At 52.4% G+C, this 25,602-nt stretch overlaps 1 protein-coding gene across 14 annotated transcripts in view; it reads left to right on the top strand.

The window, feature by feature from the left end:
• The window catches only part of ARHGEF9 (Cdc42 guanine nucleotide exchange factor 9), a 201,460-nt gene that overhangs the window by 150,710 nt on the left and 25,148 nt on the right, over positions 1 to 25,602 (top strand). For all 14 annotated transcript variants that reach the window (XR_007206783.1, XM_048318851.1, XM_048318849.1 and 11 more), the window contains 4 exons: positions 3,744 to 3,923; positions 5,951 to 6,183; positions 10,332 to 10,461; positions 18,347 to 18,478. Coding sequence is in view for 13 of the 14 variants with exons in the window: in XM_048318851.1 (XP_048174808.1) it covers positions 3,744 to 3,923; positions 5,951 to 6,183; positions 10,332 to 10,461; positions 18,347 to 18,478 (675 nt within the window). In the remaining variant the exon portion in view is untranslated. The remainder of the gene's footprint in view (positions 1 to 3,743; positions 3,924 to 5,950; positions 6,184 to 10,331; positions 10,462 to 18,346; positions 18,479 to 25,602) is intronic.

Genomic DNA, 25,602 nt, shown 5'->3' with positions numbered 1-25,602 from the left:
GGTTACAATTAACCTCTACAACCCCTTAAGTTTGGGATTAGTGCCCTGAGCTGAGCCCAAAGTGCAGAGCATGTGGTGCTGGGTGTTTGGGGAGGGGAACACACGGCTGTGCCAGAGAGCTTGGGCACGGTGTGCAGAGATGTCCTTATCACTGAGAGGCAGAAGTTTGTTAGCTCTGAAATCAATGTCTGGGGATGGCTTTCAGCTCATCCCTCGCAATGTTTAGGATTTAGTGAGCCTGTGCCCAGTCAATGTGGTGAAGCCCCTGGTGGATTGTGCTTAGAAGAATGTCTTCCTCCCTTCATACTTGCTGCTTTTCTCTCGGCGAGGCAGAGCAGCCATCCAGAAAGCATCTATGACACTTTTCAAATATGGAAGAGTCTTGGGATTTCAATTTGGAAACAGATGAGCTTAATTTCAATGTGCTATTTCGGTCAGAGAGCTTTGCATTGGAGAAGGGAAGAACTGCAGGCACTTTTTCACAAATTGTTTCTTTTCCTGCATTTGTGCTTTTCTGTTGGAAACGGAATAAACCTTAACTCGCCTCTCCAGCCATGTCACGGTGTTTCTGCCAGCTGGAGTTCTCAGGAGGTGCAGACAGGTTCAGCTGCAGTGACATCCGTGGGGGAGCACTGATTTACTGCCCCTAATGATGCGTCCCAGACAGGAGAGATCCAGAAAATTCTTCCTTCGCTCTGTGTGATGCAGACGGGATTGAGGGGCTCAATCTCACCTGCTGGTAGAGCACCAGGAAATGATTCAGCTGAGGAGGGAGGAGGACTGAAATGGGCATTCTCATCTGTGGAATGATGGCTGTGCCTTGCTGGAGAGAGGCTCATTATGCTCAGTGTAATCACAGCAATCCCTTGGCCTGAGGAAGGCTCCACACAGCTCCGTCAGCCGGGCGTTGGCACAGTGGGGCTGGAGAGGGAGAGCCGGGGCTGGACTGGGCTCCCCGTGCCCCTGGCTGGGTGGGACAGGGCTGCTGTTTGTGCCACAGCACGGGCAGGCACCAGGCAGCCCCTGCTGAGCTGCTCTGACAGGGGCACATTCCCGTCCTCCCTGGCTCTTTGTTTTGGGGTGCCAGGAAGGACGAACGGCGGCGATGTGAGGTGTGAGAGGGGATGGCAGAGCAGCTCTGGCTGGGCTGAGCCTGCTTTAGTGCTGAGTTTAGCAGTGTGTGGTTCTTCTCCTGTTGCTGAGCTGTGGTGAATAACAAATCCTGATACCAGTGAGGCACCTTAGGATGGGAGGTGGTTACTGGTGGTTACTGGTGGTGATGAAGAGCCCTCCCATGGCTCCCTTCTGCTTCAGGGTCCATTTCCCCTCTCTGCTCCTGTGTCATTACCCTGTTATTACTCCCAACACTCATGGCACAAGTCTGGCCAGGCAGGGAGCTCAGGAGCTGGCCAGCACCAGGATGAAAATCCCCTGTGCAAGCCAAGGCCTGCGGGAAGCAACTGGATTGGAGGGAATTCCTCACCACAGCAAAGCCCCACCGCCCCCATGGCTTGCTGTGGAGCAGTATCTGAGTCCTGGCTGCCCAGGACCAGCCCTGGCTCTGGTTTGCCTTTCCGGCTCAAACAGTCTGAGCTTTGTTCTTATGTTTATTCTGGGTGTGTGCCCTTCAGCACCACCATCACCTGCACAGGGAGCACTGCTTTACAGCCCAAATGGTGCTGGGCCTGGCTCAGGGATGGTTCCAGGGCAGAATAAACAGCCCCAAACCAGCTCAGAGAGGAAAAAATCTGGAATATCATTACAGCTGCCTTTGAAGTTACAGCCTGCAGCCTCCTTCTTCTCTCCTTCACCCTGCTCTCAGCCAGACAAGAAGGGTGGGCAGATGGATGGATGGATGGATGGATGGACGGACGGACGGACGGACGGACGGACGGACTGACCACCTCTCTTGGCTGTCTCTAAACCCACTGTGGGGTGAAGAAAACTTAGCACTTAACCTCCTGCCAATCCTGTCCAACTTTGGCCGATACTTGAGGGACTACATGGGAAAGTACTTTAAAGAGAGACAGTTTGGCAGCTATTTTTAGGTATTCATTGAGCAAAACACTCTCCAACATCTGCTCATCAGTCAGCTGTCCCTTCTCTGAGCAAACCTGATGGGATGAGCAGAAGGAAGATGACACTGTTTTATGTAACACAAGTAAATTTACTGGAAAAACTCTGCAGCAGCCTCCTGTGCTGCGTGTTAGGCATGAATCTTCAGTCTCCTTTTCCTGCCTTGTGCTGGAAACCACCTTCCAAACACACAGACAGGATGAGGCTTGGGAACTCCTCGCATTCCTTTATTCTCCCTGTGCTTTCAGAGGTGCCTGCACAGAAATGTGCTGCTTCAGCTCCTCCAGACACGTGATTCCAGAGAAATGATGAAGCAGCATGGGGAGGATGGGAATACTGAGGATGAGAATCACAGCCAGTGGCAACCCCGGGGCTGGGAGATGTTCCTGTGTTCGGGAAGGGAGGGAGCAGAGTGTGAGGGGACACTGCCTGCGGGCACAGGGAGGGCCTGGCCTCGGGACAGGGCCACAGCTCCTGGCTTTTTCCTTGGGATTTTTTTCCAAGCTGTTCTGAGATCAGCAGGTAAACAGGAAAAGCTGCATGGAGAGGTGCCCTGTGTTTCTCCCCAGTCTGGATTTTGGTTTGCCCTGTGACTGTCCTGCAGCGTGGCAAGCAGCCTGCTCCCATTCCTCGTGGCCTTGGGAAATCAGAGAGGGAAACCCAGGGAAATGAGTCATCAAGGAGCTCCTGGGGGAAGAGAGACCTAGATTAGGAAATGGAGAAGGTGTTCCATAACCCAAACTTCTCAGCTGAAAAAGCCAGGACATTCAGGGTGACGGCATCCTCTGAGCTGAGCTGGACATGGCAGAGGCTGGGTCCAGGCCAGCTCGGCCAAAGTGGCATTTCTCATTCATGTTTGAAGTTCTCCCTGCCAGGAACCACGTGGTGAGGCTGAAGGACAGTTCACTGCAGTGTTCAGTGTTCGTTGTGGCCCAGCAGCTGCGTGTCACCAGCTGGCAGCGTGGCTGTGTGACTAAGCATCCCGAGTTCCCAAATTTAGCCCTTCCACTGGAGCTGCTGGCGTTTTCTTCCCTTCTTTTTTTCCCCCTTCCTATATAATAAAGGCAAGCAAAGTAAGCACAGTCATCTCCTGATGACCCCTGTGTTGTTTCTTCCCAGTCAGGATGCTGCAGAACGGACCAGGCCAGTTGCACCATCTGAGATTTGGCCTTGCACAGTTTCTGGTCTAAATCATTCTGGGTGGACTTGATGATCTTAAAGGTCTTTTCCAACGTTCACAGTTCTGTGATTTGGTGATGATCATCCTGAGAGGTGAAGTGTAGGAGGATGAGGGGGATTTGCTCAAAACCTTCCCACCCTCCAGCACATCCACTGCAAACTTACTGAGGGTGCACTCAATCCCCCTGTCCAGATTGTTGATAAAAATATTAAACAGAACTTGATGGAGGTGTTAAACAGCTTCCTTGTCCTGGTTAGTGGGCTGAAAGGAGAAATCAGAGCAGGCTCAAGCAGCCCCTCACAGCTTTCTCTGTAACACCATGGCCACTGGAAGGACATGGAAGCAGCAGTGCCTGTAGGATAGCTGGGTATGAGGCGTTGGAGGCAGTGGGGTTTGCAGGACCAGGCACCAGCACTGACACCCCTCCTCAGGGCTGTCCCCTGGGTTCTGCTGCTCTCTGCAAATCCTTCCTTCTCACTCCACACAGGGTTACCTAAAGCAGTGCCGGAAGAGGAGGGACATGTTCAGTGATGAACAGCTGAAAATCATCTTTGGGAACATCGAAGACATCTACAGATTTCAGATGGGATTTGTCCGGGACCTGGAGAAGCAGTACAACAACGAGGACCCCCATCTCAGTGAGATTGGGCCGTGCTTCCTGGAACACGTGAGTTCACTGGGCATTGTCCCTTGGAGCTTGGGCTGGGGAGGGAGGAGAAAAACTCAGAAGGCAGGAACCTTTTAACTTTTGTGCATCATCCTCTTCTAGTAACACATCAGGGATTGCTCCATGGTTCTCCGTGTACTTTGTGAGATACAGAGGAGGGAGAGCCTGGATATGCAGTTGGATAACCCCCAGTACATCTGAATCACACTGATGAGAAGGTCCTGGAGGATTTTGCCCAGCCCATCCCACTGTTCCATAAACCACCTCCTACAGGAGGCCAGTGTTTTAGATATGTCAGGACATGTCAGGCAAATGCCAGCCCTGGAGTTGGAGGCTTTCCTGAAGGGAGATGGGTTCAGGGTATCAGAGCTTACAGCTCCCGTGCTGTGTCAGGGCAACACTTCACTGCTTATCAGGGAAACTCCTGACAGACATTCCTGAAACTTCAGCAGGACATCCCCAAAGAGTTCACAGCACCTTTGAAACATCCCTGGGCCTCTTGTTGGGGTTTCCTCCGAGAAGGTGCATGAGGTGCTAACGAGGCTGGTTCTTATCAGAGCCTGCAATCTCTGCTGCCTTCTTCCAAAGCAGCATCACATTCCACCTCTGTGCTGAGGAGATGTAAGCAATCTTGGTGAGAATCAGTAGCTGAAATGTCATGACTTGAGGCTGTGCTGTCAATTCATTGATAGTGACAATAGCAAGAATTGCTGCTGTGATTCCGAGGAAGATCTGACACTTGCCTGTCACCAGACAGGGGCTGAAAGCTGGCTGATAAACTCCTGATAAATTACACTGCTTAGCCATTTGGGAAACTGAGGGGTGAGGTTGTTAAGATCTTGTTTAGGGATCTCCAAAGCATCTTGTTCCTCATTTTCTTCAGGAGGAGAGAGCTGTCAGTGTGTGGTTGGGTCAGCTGTGGGGATGGGAAGGACACTGGCTCCCTGTTCCCAGAAAAACAGCTTGTTTGGTCCCTCAGGGACTGAGAAGTAACAATTGCTGGGCAGCTGTGGTTTTGGCTAAATAGAATTGTCCTTTCTTGGGAAAGCATTGGCCACAGCTCGGTGGAACTGGCTGGTTTGCAACACCTGACTTTTACCTGGGCTGTCTCAGAGTTAATTTGTGGTGCCCATCTCCTTCCCAGTGAAATCTTTCCCTGCCTTTTCATCGCCTTGTCTGCATGGCCCAGATGATTCAAGCCTGAGTTAAGGGTGACAGTCTTGGTCAACGAAGGCAGAAAAACGAAATTCCAACAAAACAGACACCAGAAAACTTGTTAGACCAGTCCAAAAGGTGGAGTGGCACGTGTGTGGGTGGGGTTTTTGTTTGTTTTTGGTGTTTTCTGGGGCTCTGTTCCTGGGGAACTCCACGCAGTGCCTTGGGTTCCCCGTTGGTAAAGGAAATTTCAAACATACCCAGCTCCCAAACATTTGCCAGGTGCTTCATGATCCGTCAGGGAAAGAGCTCTAGAAAGAACAAGGTTGTCCTCTTGTCTCACCAAAAGCCAGAGCTCTGCTGGGTTCTGCCTTTCAAACCCTCCCTGCAGAGTTTGAAGCTGAGGACAGGCACAGCTGTGTGCAGGGCTCTCATTAACACACCCGTGCCTGCAGAGACCTCGGCCGTGTGTCAGAGTGCTGCTCCCTCTCTGCAGGCCCTCCTTTCCCAGCACATCTTCCAAGCAGGAAAAGCGCTGTAGGATCTGTCCCTCCTCCTGCTTGGGCTGTGCTTTCTTAGAAATCCAGACTGGTTTGGGTTGGAAGGGTTGGGTTGGGAAGATCATCATCTCATCCCTCCCCCTGCTTTGGGCAGAGACGCTGTCATAGACGGGGATGCTCCAAGCTCATCCTTGGACACTTCCAGGGATGGAGTAGCCACAGCTTCTCTGGGAATTCCATCCCAGGGCCTCCCCACCCTCCCAGGAGGAATTTCTCCCAATATCCCATTGAACCCTGCCCTTCCCAGCCCTGCTGTGGCATTGATCAGCCGGGTCAGCTGCCTGACCTGTTTCCCCCTCTCTGCCTTCACAGCAAGACGGCTTCTGGATCTATTCCGAGTACTGTAACAACCACCTGGACGCGTGCATGGAGCTCTCCAAGCTGATGAAGGACAGCAGGTACCAGCACTTCTTCGAGGCGTGCCGCCTGCTGCAGCAGATGATCGACATCGCCATCGACGGCTTCCTGCTGACTCCCGTGCAGAAGATCTGCAAGTACCCCCTGCAGCTGGCAGAGCTGCTCAAGTACACGGCCCAGGAGCACAGGTAACTCCAGCAGCCACGGGGCTTCCACTGCTGCTTCCCCACAGGCCTTGGGGCTTTCTGTGCACTGCTGCTTCCACGCAGGGCTTGGATTCTCTGTCCACTGCTCCTTCCCCACAGGCCTTGGGGCTTTCTGTGCACTGCTGCTTCCACGCAGGGCTTGGGGCTTTCTGTGCACTGCTCCTTCCACGCAGGGCTTGGATTCTCTGTCCACTGCTCCTTCCCCACAGGCCTTGGGGCTTTCTGTGCACTGCTGCTTCCACGCAGGGCTTGGGGCTTTCTGTGCACTGCTCCTTCCACGCAGGGCTTGGATTCTCTGTCCACTGCTCCTTCCCCACAGGCCTTGGGGCTTTCTGTGCACTGCTGCTTCCACGCAGGGCTTGGGGCTTTCTGTGCACTGCTCCTTCCACGCAGGGCTTGGATTCTCTGTCCACTGCTCCTTCCCCACAGGGCTTGGGGCTTTCTGTCCACTGCTCCTTCTCACACAGGGATTGGATTCTCTGTCCACTGCTCCTTCCTCACAGGCCTTGGGGCTTTCTGTCCACTGCTCCTTCTCACACAGGGATTGGATTCTCTGTCCACTGCTCCTTCCCCACAGGGCTTGGGGCTTTCTGTCCAGCTCCTGTCCCTGTGACATCCTGGATAAACAGGAGCAGGACAAAGGGTCAGCAGACAGTTCAGGCTTCTCAAAGCAGCAGTTCTCACTGGAGACACTCTCAGCTCTGTTCTAACCAGACCTGTGAACTAATTACCCTTGGATGTACTTTCTGATGCTACCAGTTACACTGGAAAAATTACCTAATGAGCATTCAGTGGTCTGAGGGGCTCCTTCTCTGCTCCTGGGGAGGACCTGGGCACACAGCGAGTACAAGGCCAGGATCTGCAGCTGGAGCCTGATTTGGGGAGAGCTCTAACCTGCTCAGCTTCACAGCCCAGTCCTGTCTCTGGTTTTGCCATGGGGTTTAGGTTCACAGGAGCACCTCACAAAATGACCCCCATTGCTTCCCAAAATTTCCAGGGTCTCTTTTGCTGCTGCTGAGGACAATCAGCCTGGCTGCCTGACAGTGTCTGTGATTCCACTTGGGATTTACTGCTGTGAAAATAAGGTGGAAGAAGAATCAGGCCCTGTAACAGAAGATTTGCTCCAGCCCTGCCAATTTTCTTTTTCCAAAACCCATTTAAAAGCAAGTGAGAACAAAAAAGACCAGAGATGTTTCAGAAACCTGTGCAAGTGCTGGACTTGTTTTTCCCAAGCCCAGCTCTAGAAGAGCAGAGGTGTCATGTGAGCAGAGATGCAGTGAATTGCTTTGTCCTGACCCACAAGTCTGAGTGATGCAGGGTAGCCAAATGCCCCAAATCACCAATTTGGACAAGCCTTTGGCTCCAGATCCAATTCCTGCTTCTCCAAAGACCAACTCAAACTTGGAGTGGGAACCTCAGGGTATCAGAAAGCAGCTCTGGGATCCCACAGGTTGTGGGTTTTCCCCTCAGTAGCCACGTGAGGACCCACAGCACTGCCTGGGAGCTCAGATGTGGCTTCCCATCAGCAGGGTGTTTAAAATGGCCCTCTGTGAGTTACTTGGGAGCCAGAGCAAAGGGGATGTGGGCAGTGTGATAACACAAGGGCTGGGTTATTTTGGGAGCGCATTCCCGTTCCCTTTGGGATGTTTTAAATTCACCATGTTGTTAAGTAATCCCATAGAGCTGTGTTCTGAGGAGCCCTGGCAGCTCTCCTGGGGTTCAGCAGCAGCTGGTTGGCTCAGCCTGAGAGCTCTGTGTCACTGGATTGCCATGGACACTCCATTGCTCCTGTTTCTCTGTGCTCTGGGAACGGGAGGGAAGGCAGGGTGAGGTTGGCTCACCTTGCATTAGGAGGAGTAACCCCTGAAGCTGTAACAGCACGGGGATGAAACCTGTGGCTGCACAGAGCCAGTGGCACATCGCAGCCCTGGAGCGAGGCAAAACATGGAAAAACACAGGATTCTCAGGGAAAGCAGGGATGTGAGCTTCATCTAACAGAGGAACATGACAGTATTTTTCTTTTTTACCTTCCTTTGCACTACCCCCACACCTGCAGAGCTGTGGATTTTCCCTGCACCAGGTCAGGACAACGCTGAAACCAGAATCCAGACCACGCTCCCCAGGGATAGCATGTGATGCTTGGCAAGGATCTAGACTTGGATTCTGATGGAGCACTGGGAAGTGGCCACTGCAGCCCCAGTAGAATTGACAAACCCTTTATTTACCTCCATCTCATGGTTAATGGGATCCTATTATTGCCTCGTGGCCAAACGCTCTGCTTCTGTTGGTTTTTTCTTCCCGGTTTTTGCCAGCTCTGCCACAGACATGGGCTGGGAGCCCAAAATGTTCAGTCCCGAGTCTTTTCTTCATTACAGCACGACAGAAGAACGTGCCTGGGGTTTTCTCATTGGAATTAGGAATTAGCATTCCCAGGATAAAGCTGGCTGGCACCGTCCCACTCGGTGTGGAGGCAGGACGGGGGTGAGCTCAGAGCCTGCCTCCCTCCCATTGCTGCCTGGTTCATTTGAATTTTTCACAAAGCCACATCTGTTCACCTCTTAAAGATTTACTCCAGCTTAATATGAATTAAATATAGGAAGGTCCTAAGTGCAGCTTGCTGGAGTCCTGAGCATTCCCAGAGCAGAGGGAGCTGGAGTTGGGGATGTGGGAACACGCTGTGTGAGGAGGCCCTGCCAAGGAGTGCCCTCCCTTCTGAGCATGAGCATCACTGCTGGGAGATCATTAAACTGTCTGCAAGCCCTGCACCTCTCCCTGCCTCTCCAGATCCTTCCTGGCCACAGGGACTTCCTTGTTTCCCTAAAGAACTCCTGGATATTCTCCAGGCCACCGTGATGTCCCCCTGGCACAGCTCCTTTCCTCCCTTACACAACCAACGCTCTCTTCTCACAGATGCTCCCACAAAGGGAGGCACAAGAAGTTTTTCATGTTCACTTTCATCCCTGGAAGTGTCCAGGGCCGGGTTGGATGGGACTTGGAGCACCCTGGGATAGTGGAAGGTGTCCCTGCCTGTGGCAGGGGGTGGAGCTGGATGGGTTTTAAGGTCCCTTCCCACCCAAACCTCTCTGTGATGGATATATCAGGCAGCCCATCCACTATTTGCCTTTATTTTGCTGAAGGCCCAGTCCTGCTCTCCTGGAATTTGTAGAATTCTTTTTAACCTCAGCTAGAATTTTGATGTAAGAATTTAAGAAAAAATGAAAACTCAGCTCAAGGTTTCATCCAAGCAAGGATGCCAAAATAGCAAATAATATTTTCTGTATATCACAACGTGTTTGTTTCTTAGTATTTCTCCTGTTGGGATCACATGGAGAGGGGATCTAATTCCCAGCATTCACCCCTCTTTTAGCTGTCACCAACACAATCCTTAGCAATAATCAATAAAGCCATTCCCCCTGCAGCTGCCCAGGATGGCAGTTTTTCTCATTAGTCAGCAATCAATAGCAGCCCTTAAGTTAATAATGCATTATGGTGGTGTTGTGGCAGCTGGCCTTGCCTGTCTTCCCAATGGAAATGAACATTACAGCTCCTTGGAATGGAAAAGCAGGCACAGGGCAGAAATCAATGGCATCGATTTCAGCATCACTTTTTGAAAAGACTGATCATCATCCTCAGCGGCCTTGGCAGGAGCCTGTTCTCACTCTGTGTTACTGCACTCACAGGGCCATGCAGGGAGAACAAAAAAGAGTTGCTTGGATTTGCTCACCTGAAATCTGCAGTGAGAGTGAATTCCATGGGGTGACTGCTCTGGTGGTGGCTTGGAAGGTGCTCTGGTCTTGGTCCAAATGAACCCATTTCTGAGTGTTCATTTTAAAACCAGAAAAATCCAAACCCAAAGACAGAGGCTGTAAAAATGCTCAGCCTGTCTTTAGGGTGCTCTTTAGCTGGGCATCCTAAGGCTGTAAAGGGCTCACCAGTGCTGTGTTGGTGAGGCCAGACTGGGCTCCCAGTTCCAGTTTCCATCGAGCTGCTCCGTTGTGATGATCCAGGTGGAAAAATCCCATCGTAGTACTAAGGGGTTACCCCTTCCCGTGTTCCTTTGGGCTGGTGAGGTTGTGACAGACTCCTGGGCATGTCCTGCTGCCTCTGATGGCCTTTCCCTCTGTGTCCAGTGACTACAGGTACGTGGCTGCTGCCCTGGCCGTCATGAGGAACGTGACTCTCCAGATCAACGAGCGCAAGCGGAGGCTGGAGAACATCGACAAGATAGCTCAGTGGCAGGCCTCTGTCCTGGACTGGGAGGTACAGTAAACCTGGCCTGGGAACCTGGGAAGGGCAAATTCCAGGCTGTTGTTGAATGATCTATGGTATGGTTGATTTTCTACAGTTTGGGATTCAGCCTGGGGCGGAGAAGGCACAGTCGTGACTTCATGGTGGTGCTTAAACATTAATGGTGCCCTGGAGAAAATCCAGGGTCCAGTTCCAGTTTCATCACTAGAAACCTGGAGTGACTTTTGTGCTAGCAGTGCTGGTAGTAGCTGAGACTTGGAGCAAACTGTGTGTGCATTCTGCCCCTGCGCTGTGTCACTGGGGAGGAAGGGGGCAAAGACGTAGCAAAAAGCCCTGGGAATTACAACAGGTTAGGAAAATGGAGAAAATCCTTCTGGTGGTTGCTTTATGACTGGAAGCCAAACTGTTAAAGCGGAGCTAGAGACGCTATTTGCGTTTTATAAATGACTTCCCACTTAAAGATATTTCTGAAGCAGCCCTGTGTGTAGTGATGGTGTAATTAAGGAGCTGAGAGGCACAGGGAAGGCAGAGTCAGCAGAAGGATTCCTCACCAGCAAGCCTTCAGTCTCTGCATTTGTGCCATGTGTTTGGAAGAAAAGCCATACTAAAATTATGTTCTCCCTTTCTTCTTGTCCCTGATTTTTTAAAATCATTGTATGGAAGTAATCCGTAAATAGGGTTTTGCAGCAGATTGAGGACAAACGTTTTTGTAAATCCTCTCGCTGTTGTCATCGGCCCATGTGTTCAGCAAGGAGATAATCAGAGTGATGGAGCAGCCTTTCTGCTTCCTCACTTGTGAAGTCTGAAATAACTCCACATCCCAGTCACTGGGATCATACTGTGTAAATGAATCTGGGGGAAAGAGGCGTTAATCCGTTAATTATTTTATTTCTGGCAGAGGTCTGTGAAGGCTGCGAGGAGAGGGAGAGAAATACAGGTGCATCACCTGTGTCCTCCTTGGCTGATTTAGTTCATTGCCGTGTTGGAGGCTGGGTTCAGCCCTGAACCTGGTGATAAAACACACAATAAAACACATCAACGCAGCAATCAGAGCTGGCTCTGGGACTGGGGCTGGCTGGGGGAGCAGAGAGCACAGACGATGTGTTTGATTGTTTTACTGCTCAGGAGCATCTCTCACTGCCACAGACTCATTTCCAGAATGAGGAAATGCTGTGCAGGAGGCTCGGGACCATCAGCTCCGTGCTCAGCCCTGGAGTGTGCCATGGGATGAGCTAATGGGGGTCATTTGTGAGGAGCTCCGAGCCCCTCGCTGTAAATAAATCTCGATTAAGGATGGGCCCATTCCAAGTCAGTGAATATTCATGTGTGAGGGGGAAGCCAAGGTGACCTCCACACAGCATCTATGGAATAGCAGTTGCTTTTTCTCTTCCATTAGCTCAGTTGATAATTCATTTTTATTTAGCCCTATCCTTGATAATTCATTCCTGCTTAGCAGTACCCATTCTTTATCTCCACCCTATGCTCAGGAACTTGCCAAATTATTCTTCCAGGCTTTTTTGCGGCTATTCCAGATTTTGAGCACATTATTGCAGCAACATCCTTCAGCTTCTCATAACACAGCAAAGCCTGCTGTTGGCATGCTCAGAAATCTGATGGGAATACAGCTCCTGGGCAAAGGAAAACACCCTCCTTGCCCCTTTTATTCTGGATTTTGGATGAAGAAGGGTCACAGAGTTTTGATGAGAAAGGAGAGGATGAGAGCTGGACGCAGCAGAGGATTTCACTGCTTGATTCTTCCCTCTAAAGTAATTCTGAATCATCGGATCCAGCCCCCACTCCACAGCTGTCCATGGAACAGCCAGAAGGATGCACAGAAACCCAAAATACCCAGAAGTGAGCCACAGTGTAATGCAGGAAGAGAGTGGGAGAAATGAAAAGATTGGATCTTTGGGAAGTGCTTGGATCTGCTGAGATGTGTGCAGGTGTTCCTGAGGCACTGCAGACCCCAGATCCCACTCTGTGGCTGCAGGAATGTTCCCAGGACATGGATCGCAGGGGTGGGCTCCTCCCCCAGCCCCTGGGGGCTCCGATCTTTGTCTTCTGTGCAGCTTTGGGGTACAGGGGGGCTCTCCTGGGGTGTGTCCCCAGCCTCTCCAGGCTGTGGGGAAGGGACGTTTCTGGTTTGAGGAGAAGACCACGGCTCCCCGTTGGTGTTTGCTGCCACAAGGTTCAGTCTGTGTGAGAGTCCCTGGCCAGAGAGAGGCACCCATAGCTGGAATTCCCAGCTTTCCTGGCCCTGCTCCTGCTCTAACCAGACCTTTCTGTGCCTGCTCTGTCCATCCCAGTGCCTCCAGCTAGCCCAGAGCACAGGCACAGCTCAGCCTTCCTGAGACCCCCTGAAAGCAGCAGTGACCACAAGAAAACAGGAACCAGGAGTAAAAAATTACCAGTTCAGTCTTTTTTTCACCAGAAATCCAGGCAGGGCACAAGACAGAGCTAATCCCAAATGCCCACCGTGTTGGCACTTGGTGAATGATTTCAGTGGCTGAATGTTTCAGCACGTGGAAATATTTTATTTGAAGGAATGTCTGTTTTTCCTCAGCATCTCGAGACTGATGATGCCGATTCTCTGATCTGAAGTTGCGTTTTCCTTTCTAAATTTACCCATGTTCTGTGAGGAGATGGTGGAAAAAGATTTTTTAAAGAAGAAGAAAAAAATCCCAACCAAACAAAAAATACTTAGTGAGGGAATATTTGAAATGTTCTTGTGTATAAAATTGTGTGTACATGTTTTCTTGCAAGGAGAGGCTGTTGTTGGGAATGCTGATCCGAAAACAAATAGGAAAGGTTAGGGCATGTCCAAGCTGCTTTAAGCAGAGGGGTTTTACTGAATCCCATGTTTTAGGAATCACTTTTATCCCTCCATGGGATAGAAATTTATCCCATGGTGGTGAATTTCAGGATGAGGTTTTGAAAGCTGCAAATATCCTTGAGTTAACCAAGGCCAGAGGTTTTACCCAAGAAATCCTGCAAGCAGGATCTGATGGTTTCAGTTGCCAGTGGGACCAGGAAAGGGTGGCCTGGCACGAGGGACAAGCCAGGGTCTGAAGTCTCAGGGAATTACTGGCAGCTTTGACATCTTTAGACAAGGAATGTCTGAGCAGAATCTTAGGGGAAGGTTCTGATCTCACAGCCTGCTGCAAATCAGAACTAATCCCAGTCCCTCTGAGATGTGTTCCTGTGTAATTTGTGGGAATGTGGGCTTGACCGAGAAGCCTGCCTTGGTCTGTTGCCATGTGTGAGTCACTTCTTTATTTTGTAACCTGAATTCCCAGCATATAAACAGAGCCCGAGAGGTGCTGCCCACACCAGTCCTTTGAGCTGGTAATGGCTCTGATTTGGGGCTTCCACCACCTCCTGCCGAGCCCTTGCAGAGCCTGGCAGCTGTCCGTGTTCTGAAGTGTTCCCTGATGTTCCAGCTCCATCATCCCCTGCTCAGCATCATCCCCTCGCTCGGAGTGAAACCCCCTCGGGTCAAACCAGTGACATTTAAAAGCAGCAAGGCAAACCAGCACACGGAGGGACTGGAGCAGGCTTCAAAGGGGGCAGCCAGAGCCCATCCTGGGTAGCCTGTGCTGCTCGCTCCCCTCACTGCTCCTGCCCTCTGAGGGAGCTCCAGCCCTCAAAGGTTGGTGGGAGTAGCCCCACACACACACACAGAGAGGGCAGGATTAGAAAGAGATTTCCACAAAGGCCATCGTTGTTTCCAAGTCCTTGCCAGCCCCAGCGTGGGCAGGGCTGTGTTTACACCACTCCGAGGTGCATCCCTGCCTTCCCCTCTGCTCCTGTTCCCTCTCTCCTGCCCCCACAGGGATCCTGTGAGCCCGTGGAGCCCTGTGCCACCTGTGCCTCTGTGCTGAGCTCGCTGGGCTCTGCTCCTGGGCAGGGTCCGGGCTCAGTTTTCACGGGCACGACCCAGCACAGCCTCTCCGAGCGCCCTGTATGGATGATGTGGAGATGGAAAACAGGTCTGTGCCTCAGCACACCTGGAATTGCTCAATTTTATGCCTTTTCACACAGCTCTTGAACCACATCAAAACAAAATGAAGCAGCAGTCACTGCAGCAGCTCAGGCTCCCCCTCCAGCCCTCCAGCAACACTTTCGTCCCTTTCAGCCCAGTTTTTTCTCACAGGAGGGAGGTGATGGTGGCTCCCTTTCCCTGGGTAGAGATCTGTGGAGGTCCCTGATCCAACAGTGGGATGTTTGGCACAGGACAGAGCCTTGCTCATCAGCCTCGATGGGTTTGAACTTGTTATTTAAACAGATTACTTTGGTTTGCATAGATATTTAGATATTTCTACCAGAAATTCCCATGGGGTGCCACTATGGTAGCTTCCAAGAGTATTGAATTTCCATGAAGGGAGAAATACATAATGTTGAGAAACATAATGAGCACTGTCCTTTTAAATTTCTTCTCATTCCTGTTATTTACGGGTCTTTTAAATCAAGACTTGCTGCCCTCAATTATGTAATCTGTAATCACTGGCCTCAGCCTAATACTGCGTTCGTGAATCCAAGAGTGCCATGAAAGGAAGCTGCCTGTGACCAACAAAGTGAGGACAGCCTGATGAGAAATCCTCCTGGGAAAAAAACCATGGCAGGGGGTGAATCGGAGCCTTCTTTCTTCTCTTCTTCCTTTCCCCCCTCCACCCCCCAGCAACAGAAGGTACCAAAACTGAGCCTGTTGAAGAGGACAACATTTCGATGGCGTTCCTTTTTGTGATCTCAGTGTAGCCCCGGGTGCTAATCATCCTGTCAGTCTCTAATTGCAGAGCAGCGGTGTCAGGCACAAGAGAGCCCTGCTGGCTCCCTGGGAGCTGGGAAAGGGCACGAAATTCCCTCCTGGTGCCCAGCAGGGACAGCAGAGGGCTGTGTCAGGGTGGGCTGCGGTGCAGGGGAGCAGCTCCGGTGGGCTGTGAGCATTCCCGAGCCCGGGGAAGTGTCCAGCTCCTGGGAGGGAGAGCAGCTCTCAGTGCCAAGCCCTTCCCTGATATCCTGGTGCTCCCAACAGCATTTATTTCATGACACTCCTAAACCTCCTCCCAGCTGCCCACTACAGAGCGTGGTGGTCACTGCAGCAGAACTGGGGAGCTGGGGAGCCGCATCTTTCCCAGGCAGCAGCAGCAGCAGCAGCAGAGCTGACCCTGTGCTGTCACAGTCAGCAGTGGCCTGGGGACTCTGTGTGTCACTGCAGGGCTCGAGGGAGCTCACAGCCAGCCCGGATGTGGATGACCTTCTGCTCCCATTACTGCACACGAAGGACTGGGACAGCGTGAAGAAGAGAGGAGTCAGCTTGCCTTGGGCTGCCCTTTGGATGCAGCAGGATGTGCACTGAAGGGCTTGGATGCAGCTGGGGAGGGCTGAGGGGTTTTGTTAGAGACTTACAGGACAACACTCGGGTTGGAAAAGGCGTCGGGGCTTCTCTTGGCCGCTCTGCTGCTGTGCTCTGCTGAACGTCTGCCAGTTCAGGGCAACTGAAAGTTCAGCCTTTTCCTTCTTCAGTAGGGTTTCTCTTAGCTTACAGAAGGATACAGATGATCCAGCCTCTGTAGGAGTTGGGAAGAAATGGAGAAGAAAAAGGAAATTTTTTCCTGGTTTTGTACAGATTTGGAGGCGTGGGACTGGGAGAGACATTTGGGGGAGTCTGCCTGGAGCACGGATCGAGGCGTGCTGGGGGAGCCAGTGTCCCTCTTTGCCCCCCACCCTGCAGCTGCCCCCTGATCCCCTCAGTGGGGACCAGGAGAAGACAATCTGTGCTGTTCAGAGAGGTACAACTGTGTCAGGACAGGAAAAGCCTTTGGAGGTTCAGAGGTTCTGCCCCGAGGCTCGGCTGTGGGAATTGGCAGCCCAGGCTGGAGGAGCAGGGCAGGACCACGGACACACTGCTCTTGGCCAGCCACGTGCCCATCCCAAACTCTTTGCAATCTATATTTCCCAATTTGCTCACCCCAAGTGGGAAATCAGCTATTTCTAGCCTATAGACTGGATATAGAAATTGTTTTCCCCACATAAGAAATGCAATACAAATCCCATCATTTTGGATCTGGATGTTTTTGGGTTATGTTGCTTGCAGGGACTACACAGTTTGGATTCAGCTAATCAAGTAGAAGTGTTTACAGAGCCCTCTGTGTGTCCTCAGGCTTCAGATGCTACCACAGGAGTAAAAGACAAAGCTGGCTTTCTATTTTTAGCAGCCAGCCTCTCCTAAGCTCGCCCCCTCTCCTAAAGCTCCCATCCACAGGCTTGTGGGAATCTTCTTCATAGAAGCTAGCCAGGAAATTCTGGAGCTGGTATGTTTTGTTCAGAGGCTTCTGGTTCTAGGGCTCGTGTCCCCCTGAGCTGTGGCAGCAGCACACGGGTCCCGGGGCTCTGGCCAGGCTGAAGTGGGACCCTGCTGAGGCACTGTGGGATCTCAGCCCATCCCATCTCCCTCTGGGTCCTGGGGAGTTACCCTCAGTAGCCCCTGGCACAGCACAGGCACAGAAGTGAGGCAGGGAGGAGGTGGATAAAGCCCTGGCTAAGGCGGTTTGGAAGTCTGTGCTGCAGCTTGGTGATGCAGTGACTTAATGAAGCTGCTGTTGTCACGGGGCCCGGGGACACAGGCAGTCACTCCCAATCAATGCTGAGAGGTTAATTACACATTCACCTGAGCAGCAGTTTGAAATCCTCACCACGGAATCAGGAGTGGGGGGGACTCTCGGCTGCCTTGGCACCTGCAGGCGTGAGCAGCACCAGAAGCGTGTGTCTAGCTACGTGCCCCCCATGGCTGGCTGAACCTTTACAAGCTGTTTGCTGGGATTTTTGGGACTCTGTCGTCCCAGAAATCGGTTCCAGCTTGGCGTCAAAGCCAGAACTGCAGTAGTTCACAGCCAAAAAGAAAAAAAAAAAAAAGCTGTTCTCTGACTTGCTCCTGAATCCTGCTGCTGAATCCTGCTCCTTACCTTTCAGCTGGAGCCATCCCGCCTCCTTCCACGGTGCTCCACCGAGATGCCCACAGGGCAGGTGGTGGTGAATTCACCCATTTTTAATAAATAGGTTTTAATTAACTTTTTAAAAAGTCCAGCTCATTCCAATTAGTGGAGGGTGACTGCATTTGTTCTCTCAGAGAGTGGGAGAGAGAGCGCTGTGTTTTCAAGACCATCTGCTCACGAATCCTTAAAAAAAAACTCAGGAGAGGAAAACAAGCGTTAGCCGGAGGCAGGGAAGGGTGAGGGCACTCTGGCAGCCAGCAGGGAGGCCTGGCCAGCCGGGGTGGGGCTGGGGCTGCCGTGGAAGCCGGGGTGGTCCTGACAGGATTTTGGAGCTGGGGAACTCTAACGAGCTGTGAGAGAAGGGACTGGCAGTGCCTGGATGAGTGGGAAGAGAGGCAGCAATCCAGAGGGCTGAGTTCTGCCAGCCTCAGAGGCGGGGAACCGATATCCCAGAGTGTCCCAGGCTTTCGTAGCTGGCCGGAGATTTCAGGAGGGGAATTGCTTTGGGATGCTGCTTTAAAGGGAGGGCGTGCAGGGAATTTGGTGTCTCTGGGGTGGGCAGCAGGAAGGGGCTTTGTTTTCCTGATGCCACCAGCACCTGCAGCAGGATCCAAGGGTCTGGGGGTACCTGGAGAGGGGAGTGGGGAGAGGGGACAGTGTCTGGGGCAGCTCTTTCCCCATCACAATGTGAGCCATAGTGACCATGCTTCAGGTGTCCACACTTCCTCCTTACTCCCCTTCCTTCAGAATTATCCCCTAATCCCAGTTTCTGGTCTGAAATCAGATAAGGTGGCTTTGACAGCTGCAGAAAGGTTGGAATGTTACTGAATTGCAGCTTCTCCCCATCCTGCAAAGACAGACTTGTCCAGTGCAGTTGTCTCAGCCTCGTTCCCTGTGCCCTCCAGGGAGACGATATCTTGGACCGCAGCTCGGAGCTGATCTACACGGGAGAGATGTCCTGGATTTACCAGCCTTATGGACGGAACCAGCAGCGAGTTTTCTTTCTCTTTGATCACCAGATGGTTCTCTGCAAGAAGGTAAGGACACAGCTAAGGGCATGCTGTGGGCAGGCTTGCCAGTCCAACGTGGTTTTTAGGGCACGGTGGCTGTTGGCTGCACGTGCAGAAGAGGATGTGGAGAGCCCTGAGGAAGGGCAGTGCACACGTTCGGGGTGGGGAGCACACTGTGATGGAGGGATTTTTGTGCTCCTAGCAAATCCAGCCTCCACTTGCTCTTTTCATGCCTTTATCTCATATGCCCCTGGTTTGGCTCGTTGCCTCCCTTCTCGTTTCAGGATTTGGCTGCAGTGTATGATCTGGGATTAGATAGCCCTGCAATTCCTGTACGAACTACAAAACCTGGCACTGGGGCTGACAGCCCAGTTGCTGCATTGAGATGGTGATGAGCAGCAGCCAGGCTGTGCTGGGTGTCTGTGCTGGCGCCTGGGGAGAGGCTTTTTAAGCCTCATCCTCCTGTCTGTGCCGTGCTGGGTTTCACAGGGCCCCTCCCTGCCATGGAACCCATGGAGAAGGTGGGAGGGCAGTGCAGGATGCTGCTGCTGGTGTGCTGTGGTGTTGATAGCAGCAGGTGAGCTGTGATCCAGAGAAACTGTGTCCAGCAGCAGCTCTTGTGCCCCTGTGTCCCGCTGAGGTGATCCCAGCTCACTGCCAGCACACCTGTGTGACACGAAGGGACAGAGCTCATCAGTCCTGGGTGTGACAGCTCAGGATTTGCTGTCACTCCCTGCAGCCGCACAGAACTGTGCAGGGCGGTCCGTGGGAGAGCACAGGGCTGTGTTCCTGTCACAGCTTTTGGGCTCAGGACAGGCTGAGCCTGGCACCCTCCGAGGAGGAGGGGCGTGGGCGGCTCCTGACTCAGCGCGGCATCACTGCCCCCTCCTCGGCCTGGGCACTGCAGTGGGTGGCACTTTCATCTCCTGAGTCATGGTTGACTGAAATTCTGCCTTCTGGAATGCCTGTGCTTGTTTTTCCCCTCCTCGTTGCTGTGCCTTTCCCTCCTTGCCCGGCCCTGCACAGAAGCAGCCTCAGAGCAGCAGTGAGAGCTGGAAGGAGGCTGGAGGTGCACAGCTGGTTTCCTGTTTAATCCTGACCTCCTCCTCTTTGATCATGACCCTGGATTTCCAATTCAGAAGGCAGCATCCAGTCTGGCTTGCACTGGGTCTGGTCCAGAGAGGTATTGAGCATTCCCTTAACTCTGGGGAAATCAGGGCTGGGATTTCCATGGTCATCAGCACAAGTGGAGGGTGGTCAGCAATCCACAGCGGGCTGCTGGGGGCCTGCAAGGTTCCATCGATGTGCAGACAGCGTTAGTGTGACACTGTCCTCCTCCTTTCTGCATTTTGGGGGGTGTGGAGATGCTGCACGAGAGGTGCCTGTGTGGAATGCACCTTTTTTTGTTGGACACCTGGCCATGGCATTTCTGTGAGGGGGAATAACTCTCAGGATGATTGTTCCTGTCATTACCCCCTGGTTGTTGCCTGATTTGCACATCTGCAAGACTGGGAATTCCTGAATGCATTTCCATGGCCACCTTGTCTTCAGACAGAGACCTGGCTTGGGAAGATGAGTGAGTGATTACCCAGGGCTGCACTCGAACATGCTTGGCAGATGTTATTTCCACCACTGTGGGTGTACTGAAATCTTTCTCCCAACAAGGAAAGCTGCACTAAGGTTTCCAAGGGCTGCAGCAGGTGGAGAAGCTGACACCGTGGCAGGCACCTCTCCCTGCTGGCAAACATCTTGTAAACTTGTGTGGGATAATTTTCTCAAAAATAGTTTCCAAGCTTTGCAGAGAAATCTCTTTGGCTTAGATTTTGCCACCAGAGACAGCACTGGTCACTTCCTGACATCAACACTGAACGATTTCCTGGTGCTAGGAAGTGAGGAGTTTGATCAGATGAAATGGCCTTGTCAACCATTTCAGGGTTCTACAAACTGAATGCTGAAACACCAGCGTGGATGCTCCAGTTCCTGATCCAGAGCCGCTGGGAGAGCTCAGAATCCAGGTTTTCCTTGCAAAGCCGGGTAACTTTCAGCTGCTGGGTTAATGTCAAACTCTCCCAATGAATTTCTGCCCATGTTTCCTGAACCGCAGGCTGGGACACTGCACGAGGACAAAGTGGTGCCTTTTCCAAAGAGTTGGTGGGATACCCTAACGCAGAGCTGCCTTTTGGGAAGGCAGAAGGGAATAGGCTGGGCAGGAAGCAAGCAGTGCCTCAGTGTGCCTTGCCATATGCGTATAATCAGGAGAAAAAAGCCTGTTCTGGGATGCTGGCCGTAATTACTGAGAAATGAAGGCAATCCTGGCTGATGGTAACGCTCAAAGATGTTGCCTTAAAGGCACAGGGTCCACTTTCCTTATCACCCTGAAGTTGAGAGATTTTGACACAGAGATGCTTTAGATTTGCAAATCATGGTACTTAACATCCAGGCCTGTGACACACAGCGTTAATTATGATCACTTTGGGGATGCTCGAGGTTCTTAGCAGATGAGGATCTTCTTTTCTCTGTTCTGGATAATAATTTGAACTCCCCCGGCGGGCTCCAGGGTGCTGTGGCATGGGGCTGGGAATGACAGTGTGAAGTAGGAAGGGTTAACAAGAGTTCCTGCTCTAAATTCCACTTTTCTTTCACCAATAGCTGAGCAGTCCTTAGTGGGGCCCCGTGTTTAGCGTTTTCTGACAGCGCAGAAAGATCAGTGACTACATGAAGCACATTTAGTTTTCGTTTGTGCTTTTTACGTGTCTCTTGTAATCAGGAGGCAATGCGAGCTCCAGCTTGTGGTTTATTGCTATTGCTGTGTTCTCTTGAGCTGCCCGAGCAAAGCAGGTTGGATGAGAAGCAAAATGAGACCAGTTTAATAGCAGTAGCCAGCCAGAAATAGCCGTGCTACAGGAGATGGAGTAAATAAAACAATCCTGTCAGACTCCACTGCAGTCCAGGTTTCCAAATGGGAAGACAAAAAAGACGTTTCTGAGTGCTTTCAGTGGAAGAAGGTCTCATTCCCATGTAGGTTCTGTTGGAAACACCGAGGTAATCTCTGCACCAAAACAAGGGCCCTGCTTTTATTACAGGCTAAAGAGGGCCTGTGAGACCAGCCAAAAATCTTGTTTGCAAACACAGAGCAGTCCTGGGACAGTTCTTATTACTTTAAGTGGGTTTTTGACCCACCAGGAACAGTGCTTGACTTCAGCAGCACCTCCCAGCTCTTCCCTTTTTCTCCCAGTAACACAGATCTCCACAAAGTGCCGCGTTTTGGGTCAGGCCTGGGCCCAGCCTGCAGCAGGGTGGGGAAGTGGCTCAGGCTGGGTTTCAGCAGCTCAGGAGGGACTCGGTGCTGCCCTGGCAGGCAGAGCCTGCTGCTGCTGCTGGAGCTGGGGTGGTTCCTGGGCTGTCCAGTGCAGAGCCAGGAGCTGGACTCCGATGATCCTTGTGGGTCTCTTCCAACTCAGGACATTCCGTGAGTCTGTGAGGTGGGCATGGAGGTGATCAAAGAGAACACAGTGGCTTGGTCACAAAGTGTGAAATGAAGTTTTTAGAGACCAGTGTTTTCCCAGCCCCACTCCCAGAGCCCTGTGGCTCTAGCCCAGCTGGTGCTTTCTGCAGGCAAGAGGTTTCTGTGGGATCACGGAGCATGGAAGGGAAGTTGGATGTTTCATCAGTCCCTTGGCCAGCAGAAAGCCAAAGAAGGCAAGTCCAGCATTCAGCAGGGTATAGATTAAAACCAGTTATGAAACAGCACTCCAGCTTTCAGACAGGGGTATTCAAGGGAGGAAGAAATTCCTGTGGATGGTGCCACCGCCTGGAATGCTCAGTGAGCCTTTGCAGGGCAGTGCAGGTGCCCGTGGTGTGCCCTAAGCAGTGTCACAGGGGATTCGTGCTGACCCAGGACCTGCTGTGCTTCTACTGCCTGCGGGGAGCACAGAGGGAAAAGCAGAATCCAGAGGGTCTGGAGGAGCCAGCAGGAGGAGTGCTAAAATCCAGAAAGGGCTGAATTTAGAGTCCTTCACCATCTGTGTGGTTGTCTGGGCAGGGATCAAGTTTTGCCTCCTGTGGCCATACAGATTTGCAGGATGCTCTGCAAAGCACTCTGTGCCTCACTTACCGCTCCTGGAATTGCAGTGGGTGTAAATTTGGCCCACAAGCGAAAAAACCAACCCCTCCTCTGCCATGACCTTTCATCAGCACCATCTGAAGCCCCTGTGAGCAGCTGGGGAGGCCAGCAGAGCGGAGTGACGTGGCTGCACAGGGGTTTCCCATCTCCTCCTGTTACAAGTCCTTTGGAAAGGCCCTCAGCTCGCTGCTCTGCAGCCAAAGGGGCTGGGCTCGGGGTGGAACAAGGCACCAGAATGCCACCGGTGTGCCACCGAACCCACGGAACGAAAATAGCACTTCCCCACAAACGCTCGCAGCTCCCGTCCTCCCCCTCTCGGATCCCACTCTGCAGCTCCACGGAGCTGGCGAGGATGAATCAAACGTCTCTTCCCAAGCTCGGGAGACAGACAGTGCTGAATAATTTGGCAGGGATCTGCCGACCTCCCCGGCACAGCTGTCCTTGTGCAGGAGGAGTTACGTAAACTGAGAGCGCCGGCATCTCGGCTCCCCTGGGGACGCTCCCGGCAAGTTTGGGGTGGGAAGCGAGTGGCTGAGGGGGTTTTGGGGAGGTGGTGTTACATCCCCCTGTCCCTGATAGGATCCAGCCCTCAGCTCATTCCAGGCTGGGCTGAGCAGATCCCGTTTCCCTGCTCCCGAATGCCAGCTCAGTCCCAGCTGAGTGTCCCAGGGCTCAGAGCAAAGCTCACAGGCTCTGGCATCCAAACACTTAGCAGGGCTTAGATTTATTTTGTTATATCGAGAATATTTAGGACAAAACCCACTTCATTGAGCTTTAGGGTCTCATTTGGGCGGAGGAGAGGCCCAGAGTGGTGCTGCACTGAGCTCCGCTGTGTGTCACTGTCAGTGTCCCACCTGAGCACAGCCCACAGCAGGGTTAAATTAAATGTATAAATGGTACAGAAAACTGTCCCCTTGGTGTTCATGGCAAGCAGGCTGGGCTGCTTCCGTCAAAGGGTTTCTTTGGGTAAATTAGACTTTAAAAATGTAGGCTCGGAATCTGTTTTTAAAAAGTCGAAGAACGTTGGGAGCCCTTATGAGCAAAGATACCCAAAGACATGGCAGAGTGGCAGCATGCCATGCTCTCATTGCTCACGGCAGGCTGGGCAGAGGGAAGAGAGAGAGCAGGCAAGCAGGAAAATCAGGACAAATTTCAGGAGTACACTGGAAAACTCTGCTCCTCTGCTCTGTTGTCAGTGCCCAGGCCAGTGGGAAATCACAGAGAGGGCTCTGAGGCCCACCCACGCCTCAGTGCGAGAGGCAACTCAGCCTCTTCCAAAGCTCTGCCTTTCCCAAATCATGAGCTGGTGTTTGGGTGCAGTTATTGTGAACCCTGGCTTAGTCTTCACCTAATTCCAGCACCAACTGTTCCCATGGCAGCTGCTCACCGAGGGCAGGGCTTGCCGTGGGTGGCTCTGTGTCCAGCCTCATCCTTGGCCGGCTGCTCTGCCTCGGAACCTGGGGAACACTTCATCTGCTTCTCAGGGATTGCTGCTTCTCATCCCTGCACAGAGCCCCCAACAGCCCCACCCTGGGCATCCCTGGCAGCGCTGTCCCAACGCTCCTGGAGCTCTGGCAGCCTCGGGGCCGTGCCCATTCCCTGGGGAGCCTGGGCAGTGCCCAGCACCCTCTGGGGGAAGAACCTTTCCTGATATCCAACCTAACCCTGCCCTGGCACAGCTCCAGCCGTTCCCTGGGTCCTGTCCCTGTCACAAGTGACGAGATCAGAGCTGCCCCTCTGCTGCCCCTCAGGAGGATGTCAAAGACCTCAACGAGGTCTTCCCTCAGTCTCCTCCAGCTGAACAAACCAAGTGCCCTCAGCTCCTCCTCATAAAGCCCCTCCAGAACCTTCCTCATCCTCGTGGCCTCCTTTGGATGCTCTCCAATGGCTTAAAGTCTGTGTTACATTGTTGTGCCCAAAACTGCCCCAGCCCAGGGCAGAGCAGGACAATGCCCTCCCTGGCCCGGCTGTTCCTGATGCCCCCAGGACAGGGGTGTCCCTCGTGGCTCAAGGGCACTGCTGATGTTCTGTAAAGCTGGTGGGGATGGAGTGATGATCCCCATTGGAGGAGCCCCCTGTTGCCTGTTCCTCCTCCTCCCTGTGCCTCTCAGGGCTGGAGGGGCTGTGCTGTCCTTACTGCCCACAGGCCTCCTCTGCCTCCCTCGGCTCTGCCAGCTCTGATCCCAAGGCTCCCAGTGCTGAGCTGTTCCCACACAGCTTTGAGCTGTTAGAGATCCACCACCAGAGCCCTCCAGTGCATCTCTCACTGATTACTGACAGCTCCCCCTTGATCTGCACGATAAACAAATGTCATTATCCTACGGTAGAGGTGGGGAAGGGCTGAGGGACAAATCTCACCTGGAGCCCCAGGAGCTGCACTCACAGGGCCTGGCTGCATCCACGTCCTTGGAGCACATAATTCCTCCCTGAGTCATTTTGAAACTCCTTTGCCATTGGAATGTGCAGGGTTTGATAAACGGGAGCACCAATAACCTACATATGCAGTGAGGAACTTGTAATGGATTATTCTGTGGTTGGCATCTCCTGTCCTGTCAGCTCCAAAGAGGGATCTAATGACTCACGGCTGGAAATGGCTCTTCCTCCATTTGTGTTTCACGGATGATTTGTTTTACGCATGAGAAGTCGAGTGTGACCTAGCACAGAGTAAACCACAGCCCTGAAAAAGGCACCATCCTAAATCTAAACTCTTGCTTAAGGCCTCCCCATCCACCCCTGCACGCCACCCACTCAGGAGTTAACAGGAGGAATATGAAACTCCTGGAATGCTGCACACAGTGGAGTGAAGGTCTGGGACCAGGCCAGGTCCTCTCAGGTGTTCATTTCCTCCTCGAGTGCTCTGTGCTGCTGAAACTCTCGAATGGCCTTTGGTTGTGATGCCATTTTGCACTGGTGACTGCACATTGCCCTCCTTGGGATTGTTCTTTTTCCCCTGAATTGTCTTGGGAGGGCTTGACCCTTTTCCTGTCCCACAGGCAGTGCCAGTCACAAGGAGCTGTGGTCTAGAATA

This window comes from Corvus hawaiiensis, chromosome 14, assembly GCF_020740725.1.
Source record: "Corvus hawaiiensis isolate bCorHaw1 chromosome 14, bCorHaw1.pri.cur, whole genome shotgun sequence".
Taxonomy (NCBI): Eukaryota; Metazoa; Chordata; class Aves; order Passeriformes; family Corvidae; genus Corvus; species Corvus hawaiiensis.
The sequence above is the reverse complement of the archived record's forward strand: the minus strand, read 5'-3'. Positions and strand labels throughout refer to the sequence as shown.